This window comes from Varanus komodoensis, unplaced genomic scaffold, assembly GCF_004798865.1.
Source record: "Varanus komodoensis strain SLA01 unplaced genomic scaffold, ASM479886v1 scaffold205, whole genome shotgun sequence".
NCBI lineage: Eukaryota > Metazoa > Chordata > Lepidosauria > Squamata > Varanidae > Varanus > Varanus komodoensis.
In genome coordinates, this window is record NW_025335579.1 from 61736 (window position 1) to 82519 (window position 20784).

Sequence of the window (20784 nt, forward strand, 5' to 3'; positions counted from 1 at the left end):
CATCGCAGGCCAGGCGGCCCCGCTCCGGCCAGGGCCTGGCTGGCGGGCCCGCAGGCGCGGCGGCGTCTGCGCGGCGTTCCGGAAGAGCCCTCCTGCGGGAAGAGAAGGGTCCCGGGTCGTTGGCGCCCCCGGCCGCACGCCGCCTGCCCAGCCGCTCGGGGGCCGGCAGCCTGCGCCGCCAGCCCCGGGAGCGCGCCGCGGACTGCAGTGCCCATCATCCCCCGCTGGACCGCCCGCAGCGCCTCCCCCGCCCGCGATTCCCAGTCCTCCGCCGCTCACCCTCCACGTTTTCCTGAGTATGGAGCTGGGGAAGCGGGGTGGGAGCAAGGAAGTCACCTTCCCAGCAGCCTCGGTGCCTTTTAACCCCTCGCGGAACAGCCTGCCTGGGCCTGGAGGCGGAAGCTCTCAGGCTGGCTGGGGATGATGGGAGCTGCAGTCCAACGCCTTGCGAGGGCGTCGAGTGGGGAAGGCGGCCCCAGGGCGTCAGCCCCATCCCCCTGCCCCACAGAGAGCCGCACTAAGAAGAGAAGCCCCTTCCCTGGGACACAGGAGTGGGGGTCGTGGGGCAGTTAGGAGGCGGCGGGGGAAGGGGCTGCCCCGCCAGGAACGCGTCGGTCGCTCCGTCCTGGCCAAGATCCCGACGGGAAAGCGGCTCTCCCCCCTCCTTTCGGTGTTTCGGGGGAGGAGGAGGATTGGCTGGGCGCCGAGTCTCGAAAGGGTTAAAGAGACAGAGAGAGAGCGGAGGCCTAGAGAGCCCGGAGAGGCCGTGGGGGAGGGGCCACTGGCCTCGACACATCCCCTTCCTGCCCCGCCCCCTCCGTGGGAAAAGCGCTCCAGATTTTCCCACGCCCGCCAGCCGCTCTCTCGGCGGCGCTTCTCGCTCCGCCCGCAGCCCGGCGCGGCTGGCCGGTGGCGACCCCTCGGGGGGGGGCTAGCGGAGCCGAGGGGAAGGGCCGCCCCAGGCCCGCGGCTGGAAGAGGCAGAGGGGAGGGGCGGCGCGACTGTGGGCGCGGGATCGGGGCGGGGGCGCAATCCCAGACCTTTCCTACTCTGTACCGATGAGGCATGGGTCCTCAAGCTACGGCCCGCGGGCTGGATCCGGCCCGCCATGCCCATTCATCCGACCGCCGTGGGTCGCCACGCGTGCGCACGGCGAGGTGCTGGCTTGCTCGCAAGGAGGTCGTTCTGGATTTTCTCGGAGAAAAGGCTCGCCTTGCGAGCAAGCCGGCGCCTTGCCGGGAGATCCTTTTCTCCGAGCAAGGGGGAGATCGTTTTGGACTCGTTGGGAGAAAAGGATCTCTGCACGCATGCCCCTGCCCTTCTGCCAGTGCGCGCATGCGCACCCCCCCCCGCCTGCACCCCCTGCCCTCACCATCTTGGCGGCCCACATCCATCGCTGGCACCTTTCAACTGGCCCCCTATTCAAAAAGTTTGAGGAGCTCTGGGATGAGGGATCTTGTCTGTGCCTCACTGGTAGTCTCGGCTCTGGAAGATTTTATGGGGTGAAGGGCGAACGTGTTACTGCAATTGCGAAGCACACAAGGGCGCTTGTTTAATGCCTGCTTCTGCGTTTCTGATGTGCTGGGGCGACAACACTCCGCCCAACCCGGTTTTATTTTAATGAGCACGTGCAGTTTTGCATGTTTAACTCATGCAAATTTTGGTGCTGTTCAGGCATGAAACAGTGCTTCAGCTGCTCTAATTCCCTGCTTCCACCTCCTCTCCCAGCCCTGTGAGTCCCCCAAGGCTTGGCCTTCACTCAATTCCCCTTCCTTGCAGAGAGAAGTTCTGGCTGCCCCCAGGATTAGCTCAGCCCTTTCGGCTTCTAAGCATTTGCCTATGATTGTATTGCGGGTGCTTGTAGGGCCTTGAGACCCTTGTAGGATGCGACCTCCTGAACCAATGGGCTTTGGAGCAAGGAGAGCGTTGGGGTGGAGGTGGAGGTGGGATCAACAGTGGGCATGTGAGCTTTGCCGGCACAGTGACAGGAAAGGCCCTCTGTAATCCATGCTGGAAGCAGTGGAGAGTTCCGGGGAAGAGCAGGGCAAGCAACTCGCACTCAGGACCCTGCTCAGGTGTGCAGCATCAGCCCTCAAAGTTTTCCTCTCAAGAGGCTGAGGGACCCCAAGTGGTTTGCTGTGGATCTTAGCCACCGACGGCTAGACCAGAAAAGCACCCAAAGACTGATCCTGGACCAATTCCTGACCATCATGGAGAAGGAGAGCTCGGTGAGAGAAGGTGGGCTAGTGACAATTCTCCCGTGGTGGCCCCGGCAGAAGGTTTCCTCCTGAGCCAGGCAGGGGACAAGAAAGAGAAGGCCAGGCGAGAGGATTTCACAGAGGTTGCTCCCAAGGGGCTGAGAATGTGACACTCAGAAATCACACCAAGAGCCAGTCCAGAAAGGATCCTGAAATCCCGAGCCTTCGTGAGGACAGTTGGTTCTGAATGTGTGGGGCAGCCCCTCTTTTGGGGGTGTGCGGACAGATCTTGAAGTTTCAGAGAAGCAGCTCCTTCCTGTAACTGCACCATAGGCCTCCTGACAGGGAGCAGACTTTTCTGATCAAATCGTGGACACTTTGGCCAGCCTCTTGGAGTCTCTGCCCTCCTGACCAGTTCTGGTGAAAAGCTCAAGAAGTTTTGCTCCTCTTCTAAAGTCCAGGTTGAATTATTTGCCTTACTCTTGCTACTCCTTCCTGTGAAAGATACACCTGTGAGCTTTTCTGCCATTCAGAAAGAGCTATCGGCCAGAGGGTTTGAGCGACTCTGCCTTTGTCTTCCCCTTCCTCGGTGTTCTCCTCCATTCTCTGTTGGGGAGCCTTTCTCCTTTTTCAGGCACAAGGGAAGCTGGCCAAGGTAGACATGGATTTCTCTGAGCCAGAGGCGGTCCGCACAGAGGCAGCTGTTCAGGTGATGGAGGTAGAATAGGCAGGTCCTGCCTCATTGGGCAGGGTGGCTTTTCTGGACAGGGCTTCCTCTTTTCCTTGGCCTTCTTGCCCTGAGAATCTTTAAATAAAAACAAACAAAATGCAGAGATACTGAAAGCAGAAAATGCTCTTTTGTTTGTGTTTGTCAATGTACTGTGGAGGTGTGTGAGGTCAAAAAAAGATGCTCTTTGTTCCAGGGACACTGTGTTATTCATAAACCCTCACCAAACAAAACAAACTGAAAAAAAACTGTATGAGTTGCAATTCCAGCTGGACCCCAAAAGTCACTGTGCATAAAAGTGTAAAGTAACAGTAAAAGTGATGCTCAGATCTCTTCACCTTGGTTTTTTCAACCACCTGTCTTTTTTTGTATTGTATGAAAGCCGCTCAGTTCTGCTTCCAGGCAATAACCTTGGGGGTGTGGTGTCCAACTGAACAAAAAGTAAATTCCAGTATGCATAGTTTTTATACCGATTCAGAGTACAACCGCACTAGGAATGCTGCACAGAGTCTGGGTTATGACACCAAAAAACAGATTTTAGAAAAAGTGCTTCAAGGAGAGCCAGTGTGGTGTAGTGGTTAAGAGCATGGGACTGGGACTCAGACGATCTGGGTTCCAGTCCCCGCTCAGCCATGGAGCCAACTGGGTGACTTTGGGCCAGTCACAGACTCTCAGCCCAACCTACCTCGCAGGATTGTTGTTGTGGGGATAAGATGGAGGAGGAGAAAGATGTAAGCTGCCTTGAGCCCTTTGTAGGAAAAAGGCAGGATATAAATCCAAAAAATTAATTAAATAAATAAATAAATAAATAAGGAGCAACGGAAATTGTGGATCTGAAACTGAAGGTATCTGTTCTAGAGGGGTTGATGGTCTGGGCATATTGGGGGTCCGTTTTTCAGTTGGTGCTGGAAGTCTCCAGTTCAGGGTCTTTGCCAGTGGTGCCTCACTGTCCCTCAGGAATCTGCCCCCCCCCCAGCCTTGCTACTTAATGTGCTAACAGGATCTCTGTAAGATGGGGACTTGAGGTTCTTTTCCGGAAATGTCTAGTAGGGGCGGCTTTACTACTTCTAAGCTTGGGAAGAGGTTTGGGTCCCAGTTCTGTGCCTGGAAGCGGAACTGAGCTGGAGGGGGAGGAGAAATGAACTGGGGCCAGACTACAACACCATCACTCACAGCCAGCATGACAGACATCCAATCCAACATAACTAGATGGCACCAGTTTGGGAAAGATGCATAAAACCAAAAGCATGTAAGAAAGGCCCTGCTGGATCAAACCCAAGAGCCGCCCAGTCCATTGCTCTGCACACACGGTGGGAAGCCAGCTGCCCGCAGAACCCCTCCAGCAGAACGGGAGCAAGTCCTGAGCCCCAGTTTCTCAGCTGCATGCAGGCACATCTGCTCTGGCTGAGGAGGTGGCACATGGCCAACAGGGCTAGTAGCCACTGAGAGCTTCCTCCCTTGGGCCACTTCCCATGGCAGCACATCCACAGAACTATGTTCCGTGAGGAAGGACTTCCTTTATGTCCAAAACCTCCCACTGATCAGCTTGATGGGATGAGCCCGGTTTGAGTGTCCTGGGAGGAGGAGAAAAATCCACCCTTCTCCACACCGTGCAGTATTTTAAAATCTTCTCTCATGCCTCCCCTTCCTTGCCTTTTTTCTAAATTGTCCCAGTTGCTGCAGCCGCTTTGCATAGAGGGGGTACTCCAGCCCCCCAGATTGTTCTCATTGCCCCTGGGCAGATCTGGTCCTCCAGACAGATTTAGGTACTCTTTTGCCTGCTGGATTGCTTATGTTGCAGCAGTAGCTTGTGATCCTTAGATATATCAATCCAGAAATCTTTTTCATACCCAGTTCAGCTCTGGTTAAATACACAGGGGAAGATTTCGAAGACGTTGAGGCAATGTTGGACATTTTCAATTTTGTTAAGATCTGCAAAGCCCAGTTTTTCTGCACTGTCAGTTAACTGCTTTACAGTTTTTCAGGTCTGGGGTTAAAACACAAGCCTGGCTGCTCTTGAGCAGTCTCTCTAAGGACTGTATGCCAGCAACTGTTTCCATTCGTTTTTCTTTATTTGCAGTTCCCAGGATCCTGGTGCTGAAAAATGAATATCAACACAGCAGCTGTATTTTACCTGCTGTTGCCCCTTAGAATTCACAGCCCCCCATAAGTTTTTCTCTTTTTATCAGACACTACTGCAGTGGATGTTTTCTCATCAAAATACAAACCATTTTCATTACAATACTGACTTGGTTGTTGCTAGTCGCAAAGTCATGTCCAACCTATTGTGACCCCATGGACAACACTCCTCCAGGCCTTCCTGTCCTCCGCCATCCCCCGGAGTCCACCTAAGCTCACGCCGACTGCTTCAGTGATTCCATCCAGCCACCTCCTCCTCTGCCATTCCCATCTTCTTTTGCTGTCAATCGTTCCAGCATTAGCCTCTTCTCCAGGGAGTCCATCCTTCTCATTAGGTGGCCAAAGTATTTGAGTTTCATCTTCAGGATCTGGCCTTCTAAAGAGCAGGCAGGGTTGACCTCCTCCAGGACTGACTGGTTTGATCGCCTTGCAGTCCAAGGGACTCGCAGGAGTCTCCGCCAGCACCACAACTCAAAGGCCTCAATTCTTCGGCACTCAGTCTTCCTTATGGTCCAGCTTTCACAGCCATACATTGCAACTGGGAAAACCATAGCCTTGACTGTACGCACTTTTGTTGGCAGGGTGATATTCTATTCCTCTTCTTCTCAATTCTATTCAGCTCTCTTTCTATGTTTCTATAATCAGTCAGTCCATTCTCTAAGCAATGTGTGGGTCCACCTGCCGTGGGGTGCACATCCTCCAATTTCTGTGCAGCCCCACAAACCTCAGCACTGCTGGTGCAGAAATTGTGGTAGGATGATTGCCACCCACCCCACAAAATGGCTGTTTACAAAGAAACAGAGTGAGTCAGAAGGGGTCTCCCGAGCCATCTAGTCTGACCCCCAGCTCCAGTCAGCTCTGCTCATAGAAACAGGGCAAGTCAGAAGGGGTCTCCCGAGCCAACTAGTCTGACCCCCAGCTCCAGTCAGCTCTGCTCATAGAAACAGGGCGAGTCAGAAGGGGTCTCCCGGGCCATCTAGTCTGACCCCAGCTCCAGCCAGCTCTGCTCATAGAAACATAGAAACAGAGCGAGGCAGAAGGGGTCTTCGGGCCATCTAGTCTGACCCCGGCTCCAGCCAGCTCTGCTCATAGAAACATAGAAACAGAGCGAGGCACCCCGGGCCATCTAGTCTCCGGCCAGCTCCGTTTGTGACATGTGCAAGTGCAGCCTGTCCTTTAGACTGGCATCCTTAGGACAAAGCTCAGACAGGACTTTTTCGGCTGCTGCTGCAGACTCATTTCCCCCTCTGCTGGCTCAGCACTGGAATCCAGGCCCCCAGAAACTGCCCTCCCCAGCTGGTGGAAAGACCAGCAACCCCTCCAATGCAACCTTGAGCAGCTCAAGGTGGGGGGCAGGGGGGCAGTGCAGAAGAAGACCCCACTGCCAGTCCTTCCCAAATCAAAATCCACCCTGAACAAACCTTGTTTTTCTTCTGAATGTGCTTCATTATGAAAAATGAGCCAGGCTCAGCTGCCTTTTTGGCGATCCAGTTCAGTATATGGGGACACAATGGTCGTTTTTGGAAGAGGGCTTTCCCCAGCTGGGCTTGAGGCCCCACAGAGAATCCAGCTTCCTGCGGCCTGGACACGCCTTCTCCTAACAATTCTGACATCATGGTGATGCCACCTGCTTGCTCTCCTTAAGGCTCAAGAGATTTTGTCCTCCAACATCACCTTATTTATTTTTATTTATTTATCTTTTGATTTATATCCTGCTTTTTTCCTAACATGGGCTCAAGGCAGCTTACATCTCCTCCTCCATCTTATCCCCACAACAACAATCCTGTGAGGTAGGTTGGGCTGAGAGTCTGTGACTGGCCCAAAGTCACCCAGTTGGCTCTATGGCTGAGTGGGGACTAGAACCCAGATTGTCTGAGTCCCAGGCCCTCACTCTTAACCACTACACCACACTGGCTCTCTTGGACATAGAAACTGAGAAACCAAGCAAGACAGAGTGAGAAGGCTGTTGTGAGGGGGTCTGTGGAAATGCCCACGACTGACGGAACTGTTGCAGAGATAGATAGGTAGGTAGGTAGGTAGGTAGGTAGATAAAAAGGTAAAGGTTTTCCCTTGACGTTAAGTCCAGGCATGCCTGACTCCAGGGGGCGGTGCTCCTCTCCGTTTCCTAGCCGAGGGAGCCTGTGTTTGTTCGCAGACAGTCTCCGTGGGCATGTGGCCGGCATGACTAAACACTGAAGTGCACTGGTTCCTTTTTATCTACTTGCATTTGCATGCTTTCGAACTGCAAGTTTGGCAGGAGCTGGGACGGAGCAATGGGAATTCACCCCGTTGTGCAGATTCGAGCCGGCGACCTTTCAATCAACCAGCCCAGCAGCACAGCGGTTTAAACCACTGCACCACCTGTAGTCCCTAGATAGATTTATTTATTTATTTAGGGCATTTAGAGGCCGTCCCATCACTGTCGTCTCTGGACGGCTTACCATATAATATAAGTCCTAAACAAAACAAATTGGCCATACCCCGACTGACTATAAAATGACATAGTGAAAATAAATGAAATGGATAAATATGCAATTAAAATCAATTAACATTAAAATCTTGGTCAGATCAGGTTTTGACCTGGTGCCGAAAAGCATATAATGATGGTGCCAGGCAGACCTCTCTGGGGAGCGCATTCCATAGATGACCCCACCAAAAAGGGGGACCTGGCCTGGAACGGCTCACTGGACCGACTGCACCCCCTCCCAAGGCCAAGGGGAATCTTCCAAGTGAGCACCCACAGGAGGGCTGGGGCGGAGGCAGGAGGCCAACGAGCAGAACAGTCCTTGGCATGCCCACCGTAGCCTCCACCCGAGCCTGCTCCTCTGCTGGAAGGAGCCACAGTGGTTTGCCACGCCGAGTCTGCGAGGGAACCTGACATGCCCAGGCACTGTGCCCAAGGTGGGTGGTGTTAAGGAAGCCCCACGACCCTCACTTGCCCTAACCCTTCGCTCAAGTTCCCAGCGGTGCAGGGGATATTTGAGGCCCACAGGTGAGGAAAGCAAACTTCACCTTGCATCTGATGCTGATGTCCGGTAGCACAGGGCCACAGGGTTGGTGGCTGGTTTGCAGGGGAAGCCGTATGAGGCAAGACTGAGGGAACTGAGTCTTTTCAGTCTGGAAAAGAGGAGACTCCGAGGGGATATGGAGTCTGTGTGGCCTGTCTCCAAGAGTCAGTGTGGCGTAGTGGTTAAGGGCACGGGACTGGGACTCAGACAATCTGGGTTCCAGTCCCCGCTCAGCCATGGAGCCAACCGGGTGACTTTGGGCCAGTCACAGACTCTCAGCCCAGCCTACCTCACAGGGTTGTTGTTGTGGGGATAAGATGGAGGAGGAGAAATGATGTAAGCTGCCTTGAGCCCTTTGTAGGAAAAAGGCAGAATATAAATCAATCAATATGTTGGTGACATATAGGTATGTGAGGGAGTGTCAAACGGAGGTGGGTAGAGATCTGTTCTCCCCTGCAGAGGAGGGCAGGATGCGCTCCAACGGAGCCAAGCTCAGGGAACCAAGGTTCAATTTGAATGCCAGGAAGCACTTCCTGACAATCTGGACCCCGAGGGTGTGGAATGGGCTTCCACGGGAGGTGGTTGAGGCCCTATCGGTGAGGGTGTTCAAGGATAGGCTGGACATGCACATGGTGGGCATGTGAGCGGAGCCGGCTGCAGCTGGGGGTCAGACTAGATGGCCCGGGAGACCCCTTCTGACTCGCTCTGTTTCTAAGTAACTTACTGCCCTCTGAACTGAGTATGAGCTCAAGTAACAGCGGTGGCGAGGAGCGCTTTCTTTCAGCTTCGGCTGATTCACCAGCTGCGTCCCCACCTGGAGAATGACTGCCTGGTGACAGCGACACACGCACTGGTAATTTCCCGACTAGACTTCTGTAATGCGCTCTATGTGGGGCTGCCCTTGAAGATGGTCCGGATACTTCAATTGGTGCAAACTGCCAGGTTGCTGACGGGGACTGGGCGTTGTGCTCACATAACTCCAGTACCCCGTCAGCTTCACTGGCTCCCCATTGGCTTCCGGGCCCAATTCAAGTTGTTGGTTATCACCTATAAAGCCCTTAACGGCTTGGGTCTGGGTTACCTAAAGGAGCGCTTATGTCCATAAGTGCCCTCCTGCCCCTTGAGATCAGCGGCAGAGTCCCTTCTCCGGGAGCCCTTTGTGAAGGACATTAGGAGGGTGAGTACCCAGAGGAGGGCTTTCTCTGCCGTGGCGCCCAACCTATGGAATGCGCTTCCCAGAGAGGTCCGCCTGGCGTCGTCGTTATTTGCTTTTCGGCGCCAAGCCATGACCTTTTTATTTAAACGGCATTTTAATTGTTGATTTTATTTATTGATTTTAACAACTTTGGCCAGAATGTCTCCTCCAACTGCATTTTATTATATTAATGATATTTATTTATTTGTAAGCTGCCCCGAGGCTTAGGCGAATGGGGCGGCATATAAGTCCGCTAAATAAATAAAAATCCAAAGATGGTATTTGATCCTTCTGGAAACGTTTTGCCAATGGGCTGGTTCTTGGGACTGAAGGATTGTCACGGGAACCAAGATTTAGAGTGGAAGCCAGGAAGCACTTCCTGACAGGTAGGACCCCAAGGGTACGGAATGGGCTCCCATGGGAGGTGGTTGAGGCCCCACCGGTGAGGGTGTTCAAGGACAGGCTAGACATGCACATGGTGGCCATGTTCTGAGCGGAGCCGGCTGAAGCTGGGGGTCAAACTAGATGGCCTGGGAACCCCTTCCAACTCTCCGTTCCTATCTTTCTCGGTTTCTATGCACACCCAGTCTAGAATCACTTAAGACTTAACTAAAGGTTTCACAGTCCAGGGCAAATTGCCTGGCTGCCTTTGGAGGAGCTTTCGCTTCGCAGCGCTCACAGCCTCTTTCCGGCCTCTGCCTACGAAATCGGGCGGCGCGTCCACCATTGGTCAAATATTTCTGCGGGGCCGATCCGGCTCTGCAAGCGAGGCGAGCCCGCCGTGGTGCAGCGAGACGGATGGCGCCGGTTCGGTGGTCCGCCCTGCTCGTGGGGGCGGCGGCCTTCCTGCTGGGGGGCCGCTCCGGTGAGTGCCTTGCGGGGCCAACGGAAGCTGCAGGCAAGCCTTCGCGGGGGTGGGGGTGGTGCGTGTTTCTTGGAAGATTTCCCCACCGTGGAATCTGGAGTCAGTCCGCTTTCTGATCCGCTTTCGCCCCAAAGGCTGCTGCGGCGTCGCCTGCTGCCGGCCGGCCCGCCCGCTCCGCGCACCGCGAAGAGCAACCCCGACCGAGCCGCTAAATGCAATGAGTGGGGAGGGGGTGGAAGCCGCGCCTCTTTCCCTTCTGGGGTCACGTGCTTGTTGGGATCGAGCCCCCATCCCCGCACCCACTGCGGCCAAACAGTCCTCCTGCTTCTGGCCCACCCCTAGCCCCCCAGATCCCCACCGCTTCGCTCCTGCTCTCTGGCGTCCGTGCCTGGGCGCGCATGGGGCTCCCTGAAAGCGAGAGCGCGCCCCCGCCGTGTTTGCGTGAGCGACCCCCTCCCTGGCCCTCCTGCACCCTCCTGCCCCACCCGCGGGCCCCCGGGTCCTGCCGCCCCGGGATCCGGAGCCCCCACGGAATCCCCTAGGGCGATCGTGGCGCGGCGCGGCGCGGCGCGGCGCAGGGGCAGCGCTTCCCCTCCCGATGCTGGAGGTGCCCCGCGAAGCGCGGTGCTGGGTGGGGAACGCCGGGGCTTTCCGGGCTTTCGCCTGCCCCACTGGGCATGCGGTTCTGCTCTCCGCGAGCTGGGGGTTTTGCCTCTTCTTGAGGCATCTGGTGGAGGAGCAGTTTCAGCTTCCGTTTTTTTGTTGCTTTGCTCCTCTGTGGTTTTGTGACATGCTCTGGGAGTGATTTTAGGAGCCAAAACTGTCAGGGGCACCCGTTACGGGAAGTCAGATTTCCGCCTGACTTCAGGAGAAATGTCCTGCCTGTTTTGTTGTTGCTAGTCACGAAGTCATGTCCGACCCATCGCGACCATCGCGACCCCATGGACAACACTCCTCCCTGTCCTCCGCCATCCCCCAGAGTCCACCTGAGCCCACATCCTCAGCCCCAGTGACTCCATCCAGCCACCTCCTCCTCTGCTGGCCCCTTCTTTTGCTGTCAGTTGTTCCCAGCATTAGGCTCTTCTGCAGGGACTCCTTCCTCCAGTTCCAAGAGCACATCTTTGCTCTTAAGGGTGGGTTGGCTCCTTGCCCAGTGCTCACAGCTAAATAATATCTAGTTGCAGCTTTGACTTCAAGCAACACAATAAAAATGCATGCAAAAAAAAAAATACTTTTAGTTAGTATGGACAGCTTGTAATGATGCACTTTCTTGAAAAGCGATGAATATTTATTTATTTAGGAAATATATAGGCCGTTCATCACTGTCATCTCTGGATGGGTTACAGAATTATCCTAAATCCTGAACAAAATATATTAACTATTTCACGAACTGAGCAGAAAACAGACATATTTAAAATAAATAAATCATGTACAATTAAAATGGGTTGATGTTAACATATTGATCAAATATTTATTTATTTGGAATTTTTATATGCCGCCCCATTCGCCAAAGCCTCAGGCGCCTTCCAACACAAATAAATAACAATACAAATACATAAAAAACTGGAAACATCCTGGCATAAATATAAAATCAATAAATAAAATCAGCAATTAAAATAAAGTTTAAATAAAAAGGTCTTGGCCTGGCGCCGAAAAGCAAATAACGACGGCACCAGGCAGACCTCTCTGGGGAGCACATTCCATAAGTGGGGCGCCACCGCAGAGAAAGCCCTCCTCCGAGTACTCACCCTCCTAATATCTTTCACGGAGGGTTCCCGGGGAAGGGCCTCTCCCGCTGATCTCAAGGGGTGGAAGGGGAGATATGGACGCAGGTGCTCCTTTAGATAACCAGGTCCCAAGCCATTAAGGGCTTTATAGGTGATAACCAGCACCTTGAATTGGGCCCTGACGCCGATGGGGAGCCAGTGAAGCTGTCAGAGGACTGGGGTTATAGGAGAACAACGCCCAGTCCCCATCAGCAACCTGGCAGCTCTGTTTTGCACCATCTGAAATGAAAAGGTCTTGACCTTACCAGCAATATGCATCAGCTTCGTGACCCTCACGCCTCCCCCTCTTCCTTCCTTCCTTCCTTCCTTCCTTCCTTCCTTCCTTCCTTCCCTCCTTCCAGACCCCTCCTCACACTCCATGCGCTTCTTCCGCACGGGGGTGTCAGACCCCAGCGAGGGGCTGCCCCCGTTCACGGTCGTGGGGTACCTGGATGACCAGCCCTTCCTGTACTATGACTGGCGCACCCGCAAGGACCAGCCCAAGTGCTCCTGGATCAGGAAGGTGGAGAAGGACGACCCCGACTACTGGGAGCGGAACACGCAGATCTCGTGGAACACCGAGCAGGTCTTCAAGGTCCGCCTGGTGAATGTGCCCAAGTACTACAACCAGAGCGGGGGTGAGCGACTTGCGAGGGTCACAGGTCCCCGGCTCCTGACTTGTCATTTCCATGGCTGGGAAGAGGGGGTGCTGGAGGGGAGGGGAGGAGGTATCTCCCCCCAGGGCAGAAGCTGCTTCCTCACTGTGGATGGAGGAGATGGTGAGATTTCCCCCTTCCCTCCATAGGAGGACTCAGAGCAGGGTTGTATGGAGTGGTGGTGAGGCTGGCTCTGGGAGGACGTGGTCAGGGGGGGCCCTCCAGCAGAGGACAGCCCCCACCTCAGCCAGGAAGAGGGGGCTGACCGTGCCCTCCATTTCCACGCATGCTCTGCAAAGGAGAGCTCCTACTTCTGAGCTCAGAGCCAGAACTCCCGTAGGCCCCTAGACCCCTTCCACAGTGCTCTGCTCCTAATATTGGAAGCCGAAATGGGGAGGAGGGAAGTTCTTAGAAAGGTGTAGCCCCACAGCAGGTGGCAGGGCTGCTTTCTGTATTTGTTCTGCCTCAAACCGTGGCGCAGGCAGAGCCTGGGCCTGGCCGAAACACATGTCAGGGAGGGGGTGTGGAGCAGCCCCCCCCTTCCTGCTAAGATGTGGGATGGGGCTGCTTGCAGTGTTCAGAGGCATCCTGTGGCACTGGGGCAGAGACCCCGGGGGTGGGGAGCGTGGCTGAAGGGGCCCTCAGGCAGGGGGCCAGTCCAGGCTGGGGCACAGAGAGGACATAGAAACAGAAACAGAGTGAGTCAGAAGGGGTCTCCCGGGCCATCTAGTTTGACCCCGGCTCCAGCCGACTCCGCTCACAATGTGCCCACCATGTGCATGTCCAGGACAGCTCCCACCTCATGCTTTACATGCCGCATGTAGGCACCAGCTGAGTATTTAACCCCCCAGTGGCTTCCCGCCCCCTTCTTCTTGCGACCTCTGCCTCTCGTGTCTACGTGAGCCTCTCCTGTGGGCTCGGCACGTGGGCAGGCTGGTGAGGGTGTGGGGGGAGTGAGGCCATGGGGACCAGGGTCTGGGTGGGCCGGGGGACACGCCAGAGGGCACTCGGGGCAAGGAGAAGCAAGCGAGGCGCAATTGTAGGGTTCGCCATGATGAAGGTGTTTGAGGACTCCTTGGTGAGGAAGATGAAGGGCGGGCCTGTGTGAGGTTTGACCTGGCTGTGCTGAAGCCCGGCCGGCAGACTGCCCTCTCCTGGGGTGACGATCACTGCCCGATGCTGGCTGGGGGCTCCCAGGGAGGGGCTGCCTGCCCAGTCCTCCCCCCCCGACATGGAGCTGCATCCCTTGCAGGGCTCCACACCTGGCAGGAGATGTATGGCTGCGAGCTGCGGGCGGACGGCAGCACGGTGGCCCTCGACGAGTATGCCTATGATGGGAAGACCTACCTCAGCTTCGACAAGGAGACCCTCACCTGGACAGCGGCCGATGCTGCAGCCCAGGTGACCAAGAGGAAGCTGGAGGCCGAGCCGGCCATCGCCCAGCGGAACAAGGCCTACCTGGAGGGCTTCTGCGTGGAGACGCTGCAGAGGCTGGTGGGCTATGCAGAGGGGGCCCTGCAGAGGAAAGGTGAGGAGGCAGGTGTGCAGAGGGGGTGGCCCTGGGGACCGGGGTCTTCTATCCCTCCCTTTTAACCAGGACACCATCTGCACACTGCAAAGAAAGCACTTCTGGGGCTGGGGAATTTCATTCTCCTCCAAGACTGAAAAATCCTGGAAGTAAACCAAGCCCCGGGTCCCATTCCCACACTCTTCACTGCCATGCAACATCATGCTTTGTTTCAAACATTCACGCTCTTCAGGCTGAATATCTGTGAGCATGTGCAAAGTGCATTTCCATTTCTGGTGGAAGCTGGTTTTCTAAGTCATTGTATGAACGCGGTGCTCCAGGGCATGTGCAGACTGCCCCAGTCGAAAGTACCAGCTCTTAGTCTGGCTGACGATCTTAACTGGGACTTATTTTGGGGGGTAGGGCTTTTATGACGGGCATCCTGAAAAATCATGCCAGGGCTCATCTTCCGGTTAGGACTTGTTTTCGGGGGAACAGGGTACTTGTCAACTCGGACTGGCCCCCTGCAGGGCGCACCGTGGCACTGCCTGCTACAGCAGAAGGACCCGCCTGGCAGGCGGCCCCCAGGGCCTCCTCTGCCCGTTCAGGTTGTGGGAGAGGACGAGATGCCCCAAGGGGGGTTTTCCAGTGCTCAGAGGAAAGCGCCCCCTCCCCCCGCCGGGCCCTGGGGAGGCTCCGTGCCCACGCCGGAGTGGCCTGCCTTCTCCTTTGCAGAGCCACCTGTGGTGAAAGTGACACATGAGCAGGGCCGCGACGGCACAGAGACGCTCACTTGCCGGGCGTTCGGCTTCTACCCCAAGGAGATCGACATCGTCTGGACCAAGGACGGGGAGGTCTGGCTGCAGGACACCTTTAGCGGCGTGGTGGCCCCCAACTCGGATGGGACGTACCATGCCTGGGCCAGCGTCAGGCTCGACCCGCAGGACCGGGACCGCTACCGGTGCCGCGTGGGCCACGACAGCCTGTTGGGTCCGCTGGGCTTCGCCTGGGAGGAGCCTGATGGTGAGAGGCGGGTAGGGGCGGGTGCTTCGCCAAGGGGAGCAGCCTGGGGGGCAGTCCCCTTTCCTCCCACGGGCCGCCCACCCGTAAGCCGCCCCCAGGCTGCCTGGCACACCCCCCCCCCCCCGGGTGTGTTCCGGGTGCAAAGTGCATTCTCGGGGTTTTCCACACTGTAATGCCCATTTGACCCCCCCTGGCAGGGAACTCCTGCCTTGCCCAGTTTTCCATAAGCAAGAGCCAGTTCAGTCTCTCTGCAGTCCTGCAGGTTGGGGAATCGCCGGACTTTTGCCAGTATTTGTGTATTCCAGGCAAAGTATAGCCCTGTTCTGTTTTTTCCCCTTGGGAGGCAATTCCCACTTCTGACCACTGCCCTAGGAGGGGTTTCACCGATGTTCCCTGGGGAAGTTGTTGTGGGTGGGGAGGCTTTTCCTGGCTTGTCTCCCCTTCCATCAATCTTACCTCTCTCCCTCCCTCCATCCCTCCCTCTGTCTCCCCCCCCCCCCAGTCCTTGGCCATCGAGGGCCTTGGCCGAGTTTGTCCTGGTCTCCATCTAATTGCTTTGCTCTCTCTCTCAATTCTGCTTTAGCATCGAACATGGGGCTCATTACCAGCTGCATTGTGGGAGGTGTCCTGCTGCTGCTGCTGCTGCTGGGGGGTGCGGCCGCTGGGCTCTGTTGGCATGGTAAGGGCATGTCTTGTGGCTTCGGGGACCCCTGGCTGCGAGATACGACTCGGCTTCCTGCCTGCCTGCCCCTCCTCTCTCTATCAGCCCTCACTGTGAGCACCACTAGTGCGGAGCTCCAACCACACCTGCATGCCGCAACCCTGTTTGCACAGCACAACCGCGCACTGTACCCCACTTGTGTGGCATGTGTGGGGCTGCCACTTGCACGGCGCCCCCCTAGCGAGCCGCTGTGTTGTGCCAGCCCAGTGAGTCTGGGTTAAAGGAGGGCTGAACAACCCGCGGAAATCCCACAGTCTCTTTTATCAGTGATAGAACCCCGGAGATCTGCTATTGGGAGAGTTCTCCCTCCGAAGAGAGGTGGCGGGATGTGTCCCGATCCTGCTCATTTCAAAGTGGGCTGAAAAGCCACAGGAATTCTTGAAATGGGAAAGAGGAAAGGGCCGGAAACATTGGCCATCCCTTGGGCCAACACGGTGCAGCTGAAAGACATGCGGAAAGCATTTGTTCCAATGGCCACCATGTCCTGGGAGCAGGTGGGACCTCCTGCCTGGAGACCCGTTGGGAAAGATTGTGCTTCCGGGCGCCCTTCCTGTTGTAATGGGTGCGACTGGGTGCCCTCTGGAGGTCGCCTTGAATGCTGACTTTCTGTTCTGTCTCTGCAGGGACTGGTCGGGTTGGCCCCAGAGGAGCATCACGTGAGTCTTTGCATGGTTGCTCAGTGCAGCGTGGGCTGCAGTGGGAGGCTGAGAGTGTGTGAGTGTATGTGCATCTCCAGTGCACCACACTTTCCCCAAGCAAGGAGGTGTGTGTCCTAGTTTGGTATCCACCTTGTCGCTCCTCTGGATCCCCAGGAGAAGCATGTGTTCCAAGAAGGAAATGGCCGATAATGAGCCGGGTGGACAGACAGGCTCCACTTTGCTTGCCTCCTTTAATGGGGGGCCATGAGCCTTTGGTCTAACCAGCCCCAGTCTTCCTTGGTTATTATACTCCTATAATGAAGTAGTCCTGACAAATAGATGGGGAAGAAATGGAGGTAGTGACAGATTTTATTTTTCTGGGCTCCAAGATCACTGCAGACAGGGACTGCAGCCAGGCAATTAAAAGGTGCTTGCTCCTGGGGAGGAAAGCTATGGCAAAACTAGACAGCATACTAAAAAGCAGAGACATCACCCTGCCAACAAAAGTGCATATAGTCAAGGCTATGGTTTTCCCAGTTTTAATGTATGGCTCTGAAAGCTGGACCATAAGGAAGGCTGAGTGCCAAAGGATTGAGGCCTTTGAACTGTGGTGCTGGAGGAGACTCCTGCGAGTCACTTGGACCACAAGAAGATCAAACCGGTCAGTCCTAGAGGAGATCAACCCTGACTGTTCTTTAGAAGGCCAAATAGTGAAGATGAAGCTCAAATACTTTGGCCACCTAATGAGAAGGAAGGACTCCCTGGAGAAGACTGTGATGCTGGGAACAATTGATGGCAAAAGACAAAGGGGATGGCAGAGAATGAGGTGGCTGGATGGAGTCACTGAAGCAGTGGGCATGAGCTTAAGTGGACTTCGGGGGATGGCGGAGGACAGGAAGGCCTGGAGGAGTGTTGTCCATGGGGTCGTGATGGGTCGGACACAACTTCGTGACTAACAACAACATGAAGAAGAGGGAGGTGGATAGAAAAAATTCACAGGGAGCATTTCTGGTTGCACCGCTTGGCCTCCTCTCAAGGGTTTATGAAGCCTTGCAGGTCCCTCCCCCTTGAAAGTGGTAGAAGCACAGAAACAGCGAGGCAGAAGGGGTCTCCCGGGCCATCTAGTCTGACCCCCATCTAGTCTGACCATCTACCATGTGCATGTCCAGCCTGTCCTTGAGCACTGATGGGGCTTTAACCACCTCCTGGGGAAGCCCCTTCCATACCCTTGGGGTCCTAACTGTCAGGAAGTACTTCCTTGCATCCACCCTAAATCTTGGTTCCCTGAGCTTTGCTCCAGGGGAACGCGTCCTGCCCTCCACTTCAGGGGGAAAAAATCATGACCCACCTCTGTGTGGCACCCCCTCACAGACTTGTATGTTGCCAACAATGGCCCCCTCCTTCTGAATTTTCCATCTTCATTATATACCACTTCGGGGCGACTCACCTGGCGTGTTCTTTCCAATCCAGGGAGCAGCCTGGCCATCTAGGAGCCCCGGAGCAGGTGAGCGGCAGAGGAGGGCGTGATGTTCGGGACAGGGCAGGGCCTGAGGCCTGATGGGGACAACCTGACATCTGTTCCTTACATCTGAGGAGACCCCTCCACCCCTGCCCTTGTGCTGCAAGGAACATCTCCGGGGCGGAAGGGCAAGGAGCAAGTGGGTGCCTGCATCACTGGGTGACAGGGAGGCCACTGGTGGGCAAGCCCCACAGACAACCTTGCCTCTTCTGCCCTTCAAGAGGAGGATGCACAGGAGTGAAGGAATGCTCCAAAGTGCTGCACCGAGCAGGATTGGACCGCGACTCTTGGCCTCATTGCTGCGCGCCCTCCCTCAAGCCCACACTCTCACCGTGACTGGAATCGAAGCTCGGATACCCCAGACCCAAGAAGGAATCGACCCTGTGTGCCGGGGGCAACAGGTGCGGCTCTTTTCCCCCAGCCAGCCCCAGAGCAGGAAGGCCGGCGCAGTGTGTCCGGTCGCTCCCCGGAGGGATGAGGCGGCGCCCCCTGTCAGGATGCAAGGAAACTGGGTGGACCGGAGTGGTGCGTTCGCTGTGCTGAACAGGCTGGCCCCGGTGTGGCTTCAAAGAAGGGCTCGCTTGCAGGAGCCTGCGCTTATGACCCAGGCATCCGGGGGCACGTCTTTCCTCTGTTTGTCTGGCTGTTGGACTCCAGGCTCCCACCGGGGAAATTAGTTCTCCGCCTGGGAAGGCTTTTCTTGGAAAGAGTCGGCGGCGAGCCAGGAAGTGCGCTGACAAAACGAGGCTTGCCTCTGTGGGCCCTTTTGAGCAGGGTGCACCGCCCCTTCTTCCTGTGCAGCCCCACTTCACCCCCAGCTGTTGCCAGTGTGGGGCAGAGGCAGGCCCCTCCCAAAATGGCTCTGAGCTTCAGGCCCCAGAAATGCCCACCCGACCCAAGGGGGGCAGCATCAGCTCCATAGTACTCTCGAGCCGCTCCAGCAGGCAGATGGTTAGGGAGCCAGGAGGGCAAAAGCCCAGGATGGGGGCGGGCAGAGCTCTCAGGGTTTTTTCTACTCCTACCCCCATCACCCCCAGGGAGGGGAATGGGCCATCCTGGCTAGGAATGATGGGAACTGCCATGGAACCTATCTGGGTCATGCAGCCTGGCCCGCTGGTTTAAGGCAGTAGTTTTCAACTGCTGGCATTTCCTGCCGTCCCATGAAAGAGTCGCCCGATGCACACTCATGAAGCGGCTCTTGCTTCCAGGATCAGAGTGGGGTTTGCTGTGCTCCTGCTGATGATTTCCCACAATTCCCCACCTCTTCCTCTTCCTCAGCGGAGGAGGACTGGGAGGGGAGGGGCAGCTCAACAGGAGTCCAGCTGGGAGCTGGGATCCCTTCCATGCTGGGTCCCAACTCTGAACAAGGCTCCAAAGACCAGCCTTTACTGCTCTGTTTTCTGCTGGGGAAGGAAATTGAGGCAGCCTTGTCCTGGGTGCATTTTCCCAGCCAGTCTGTGCTGGTGTGTATGGGGATTTGGGGGGGGGGGGGTTGGCTGCATTTTGTTATTTAACGTTATGAATGCTATCGTACTATGTAACTTTGAGTATGTATTGCTCTGCTGTTAATATTGCATCTGAACATGTATTTGCTATGAGTACAGTACCACATTTATATTGATTTTGTATTTTGCCCTTGAAAATTTTTGATCAAGTATTCTTGAAAAGAAGCAGGAGCTGATGTCAGAGTAACCTTGTTCGAATTACATTTTGTGCTTTAAAATTTTCTGTTGTATTCAATTACAGTTAATTTCAATATTTTATTCTTTTAGCATTTTTTACTGTTCAGAATCTGGTTATTTTAGAGAATTTTCATTTCTTGGCATTATATTTAAAACTAATACACAAAATACTTTGGTTCCATTTAGATGCCAGGAAGCACTTCCTGACAGTCAGGACCCTGGGAATATGGAATGGGCTTCCCTTGGAGGTGGTTGAGGCCCCATCGGTGAGGGTCTTCGAAGATAGGCTGGACTTGCACATGGTGGGCATGTTGTGAGCGGAGCCGGCTGCAGCTGGGGGTCAGACTAGATGGCCCGGGAGGCCTCTTCTGACTTGCTCTGTGTCTCTGTTTCTATGAGCAGAGCTGGCTGGAGCTGGGGTCAGACTAGATGGCCTGGGAGAACCCTTCTGCCTCGCTCTGTTTCTATGAGCAGAGCTGGCTGGAGCCGGGGGTCAGACTAGATGGCCTGGGACACCCCTTCTGCCTCGCTCTGTTTCTATGTTTCTATCCCCCAGGCCAGAAAGCTCTTGAGATGGGAAACAAACCCATTGGGAAGGTCTCCCAACAAAAGCAGTACTTTAATAATGGGAGGGGGGCTTCAGTTCTTTGCACACTGACTGGGGAAACACACATTCCAGTTCTGATGGGGGGTCCATTCTGATGTCCTAAAGGAGCGTGCCTGGAGCTGCTGGTCGGGGAGCCCTCGGGAGTGGAGCAGCCCTGGGTTCAGTCCGTGGCAGGGTCACCCGGACACAGGAGAGGATGGGAAAGCCGCCCAGCCCCCAGGCAGCCGTGACCACGCTGGGCGCAGAGCCAGCGTCCAGGTGCGAGGCAGCCAGAGCTCCAGCCCAGCTGCAGCTGCTTTCAACGTCCCAGGAAGGAGGGAGCTGGAAAAGCAACAGCCGAGGAGGGGCCTGGAGGGAGGCGAGGAAGTCAGCCTCAGCCCCATACAGCTGCCCCACAGCGCTCCACCGAGCTCAAAGCTGCACCCTCCTCCATAACCGCCATGCTCAAGCGAGGCGCTTCAGCGGGATTTCTGCCTGAGGCCGCGTGGAGAGCGCAGCGGGGCAGAGGCGATGCCCTGCCCCCCATAATTAGC

General features: G+C 55.7%; 1 protein-coding gene and 1 pseudogene across 3 annotated transcripts; both read left to right on the top strand.

The window, feature by feature from the left end:
- The window catches only part of LOC123023283, a 78843-nt pseudogene that overhangs the window by 13204 nt on the left and 44855 nt on the right, over positions 1-20784 (top strand).
- On the top strand, positions 10077-20229 carry LOC123023282 (major histocompatibility complex class I-related gene protein-like). Of its 3 annotated transcripts, XM_044429777.1 has the most exons (8): positions 10077-10132; positions 12261-12536; positions 13807-14082; positions 14797-15084; positions 15668-15763; positions 16429-16461; positions 17914-17947; positions 20201-20229. In XM_044429777.1, the coding sequence occupies exons 2-7, from the start codon at positions 12278-12280 to the stop codon at positions 17931-17933; spliced, it is 972 nt and encodes a 323-aa protein (XP_044285712.1). In that variant the 5' UTR covers positions 10077-10132; positions 12261-12277; the 3' UTR covers positions 17934-17947; positions 20201-20229. The 3 variants fall into 3 exon arrangements, with proteins under 3 accessions (XP_044285712.1, XP_044285711.1, XP_044285710.1); XM_044429776.1 differs by lacking the exon at positions 20201-20229 and having other exon boundaries at positions 17914-18078; XM_044429775.1 differs by lacking the exons at positions 17914-17947; positions 20201-20229 and having other exon boundaries at positions 16429-16848.

Bases quoted from the DNA above. Each gene is read 5' to 3' on its own strand.
- LOC123023282 (XM_044429775.1), top strand. From the start codon at position 12,278: ATGCGCTTCTTCCGCACGGGGGTGTCAGACCCCAGCGAGGGGCTGCCC. The intron at 12,537-13,806 runs GTGAGCGACTTG...CATCCCTTGCAG, and splicing joins GTACTACAACCAGAGCGGGG to GGCTCCACACCTGGCAGGAG. The intron at 14,083-14,796 runs GTGAGGAGGCAG...TCTCCTTTGCAG, and splicing joins GGGGGCCCTGCAGAGGAAAG to AGCCACCTGTGGTGAAAGTG.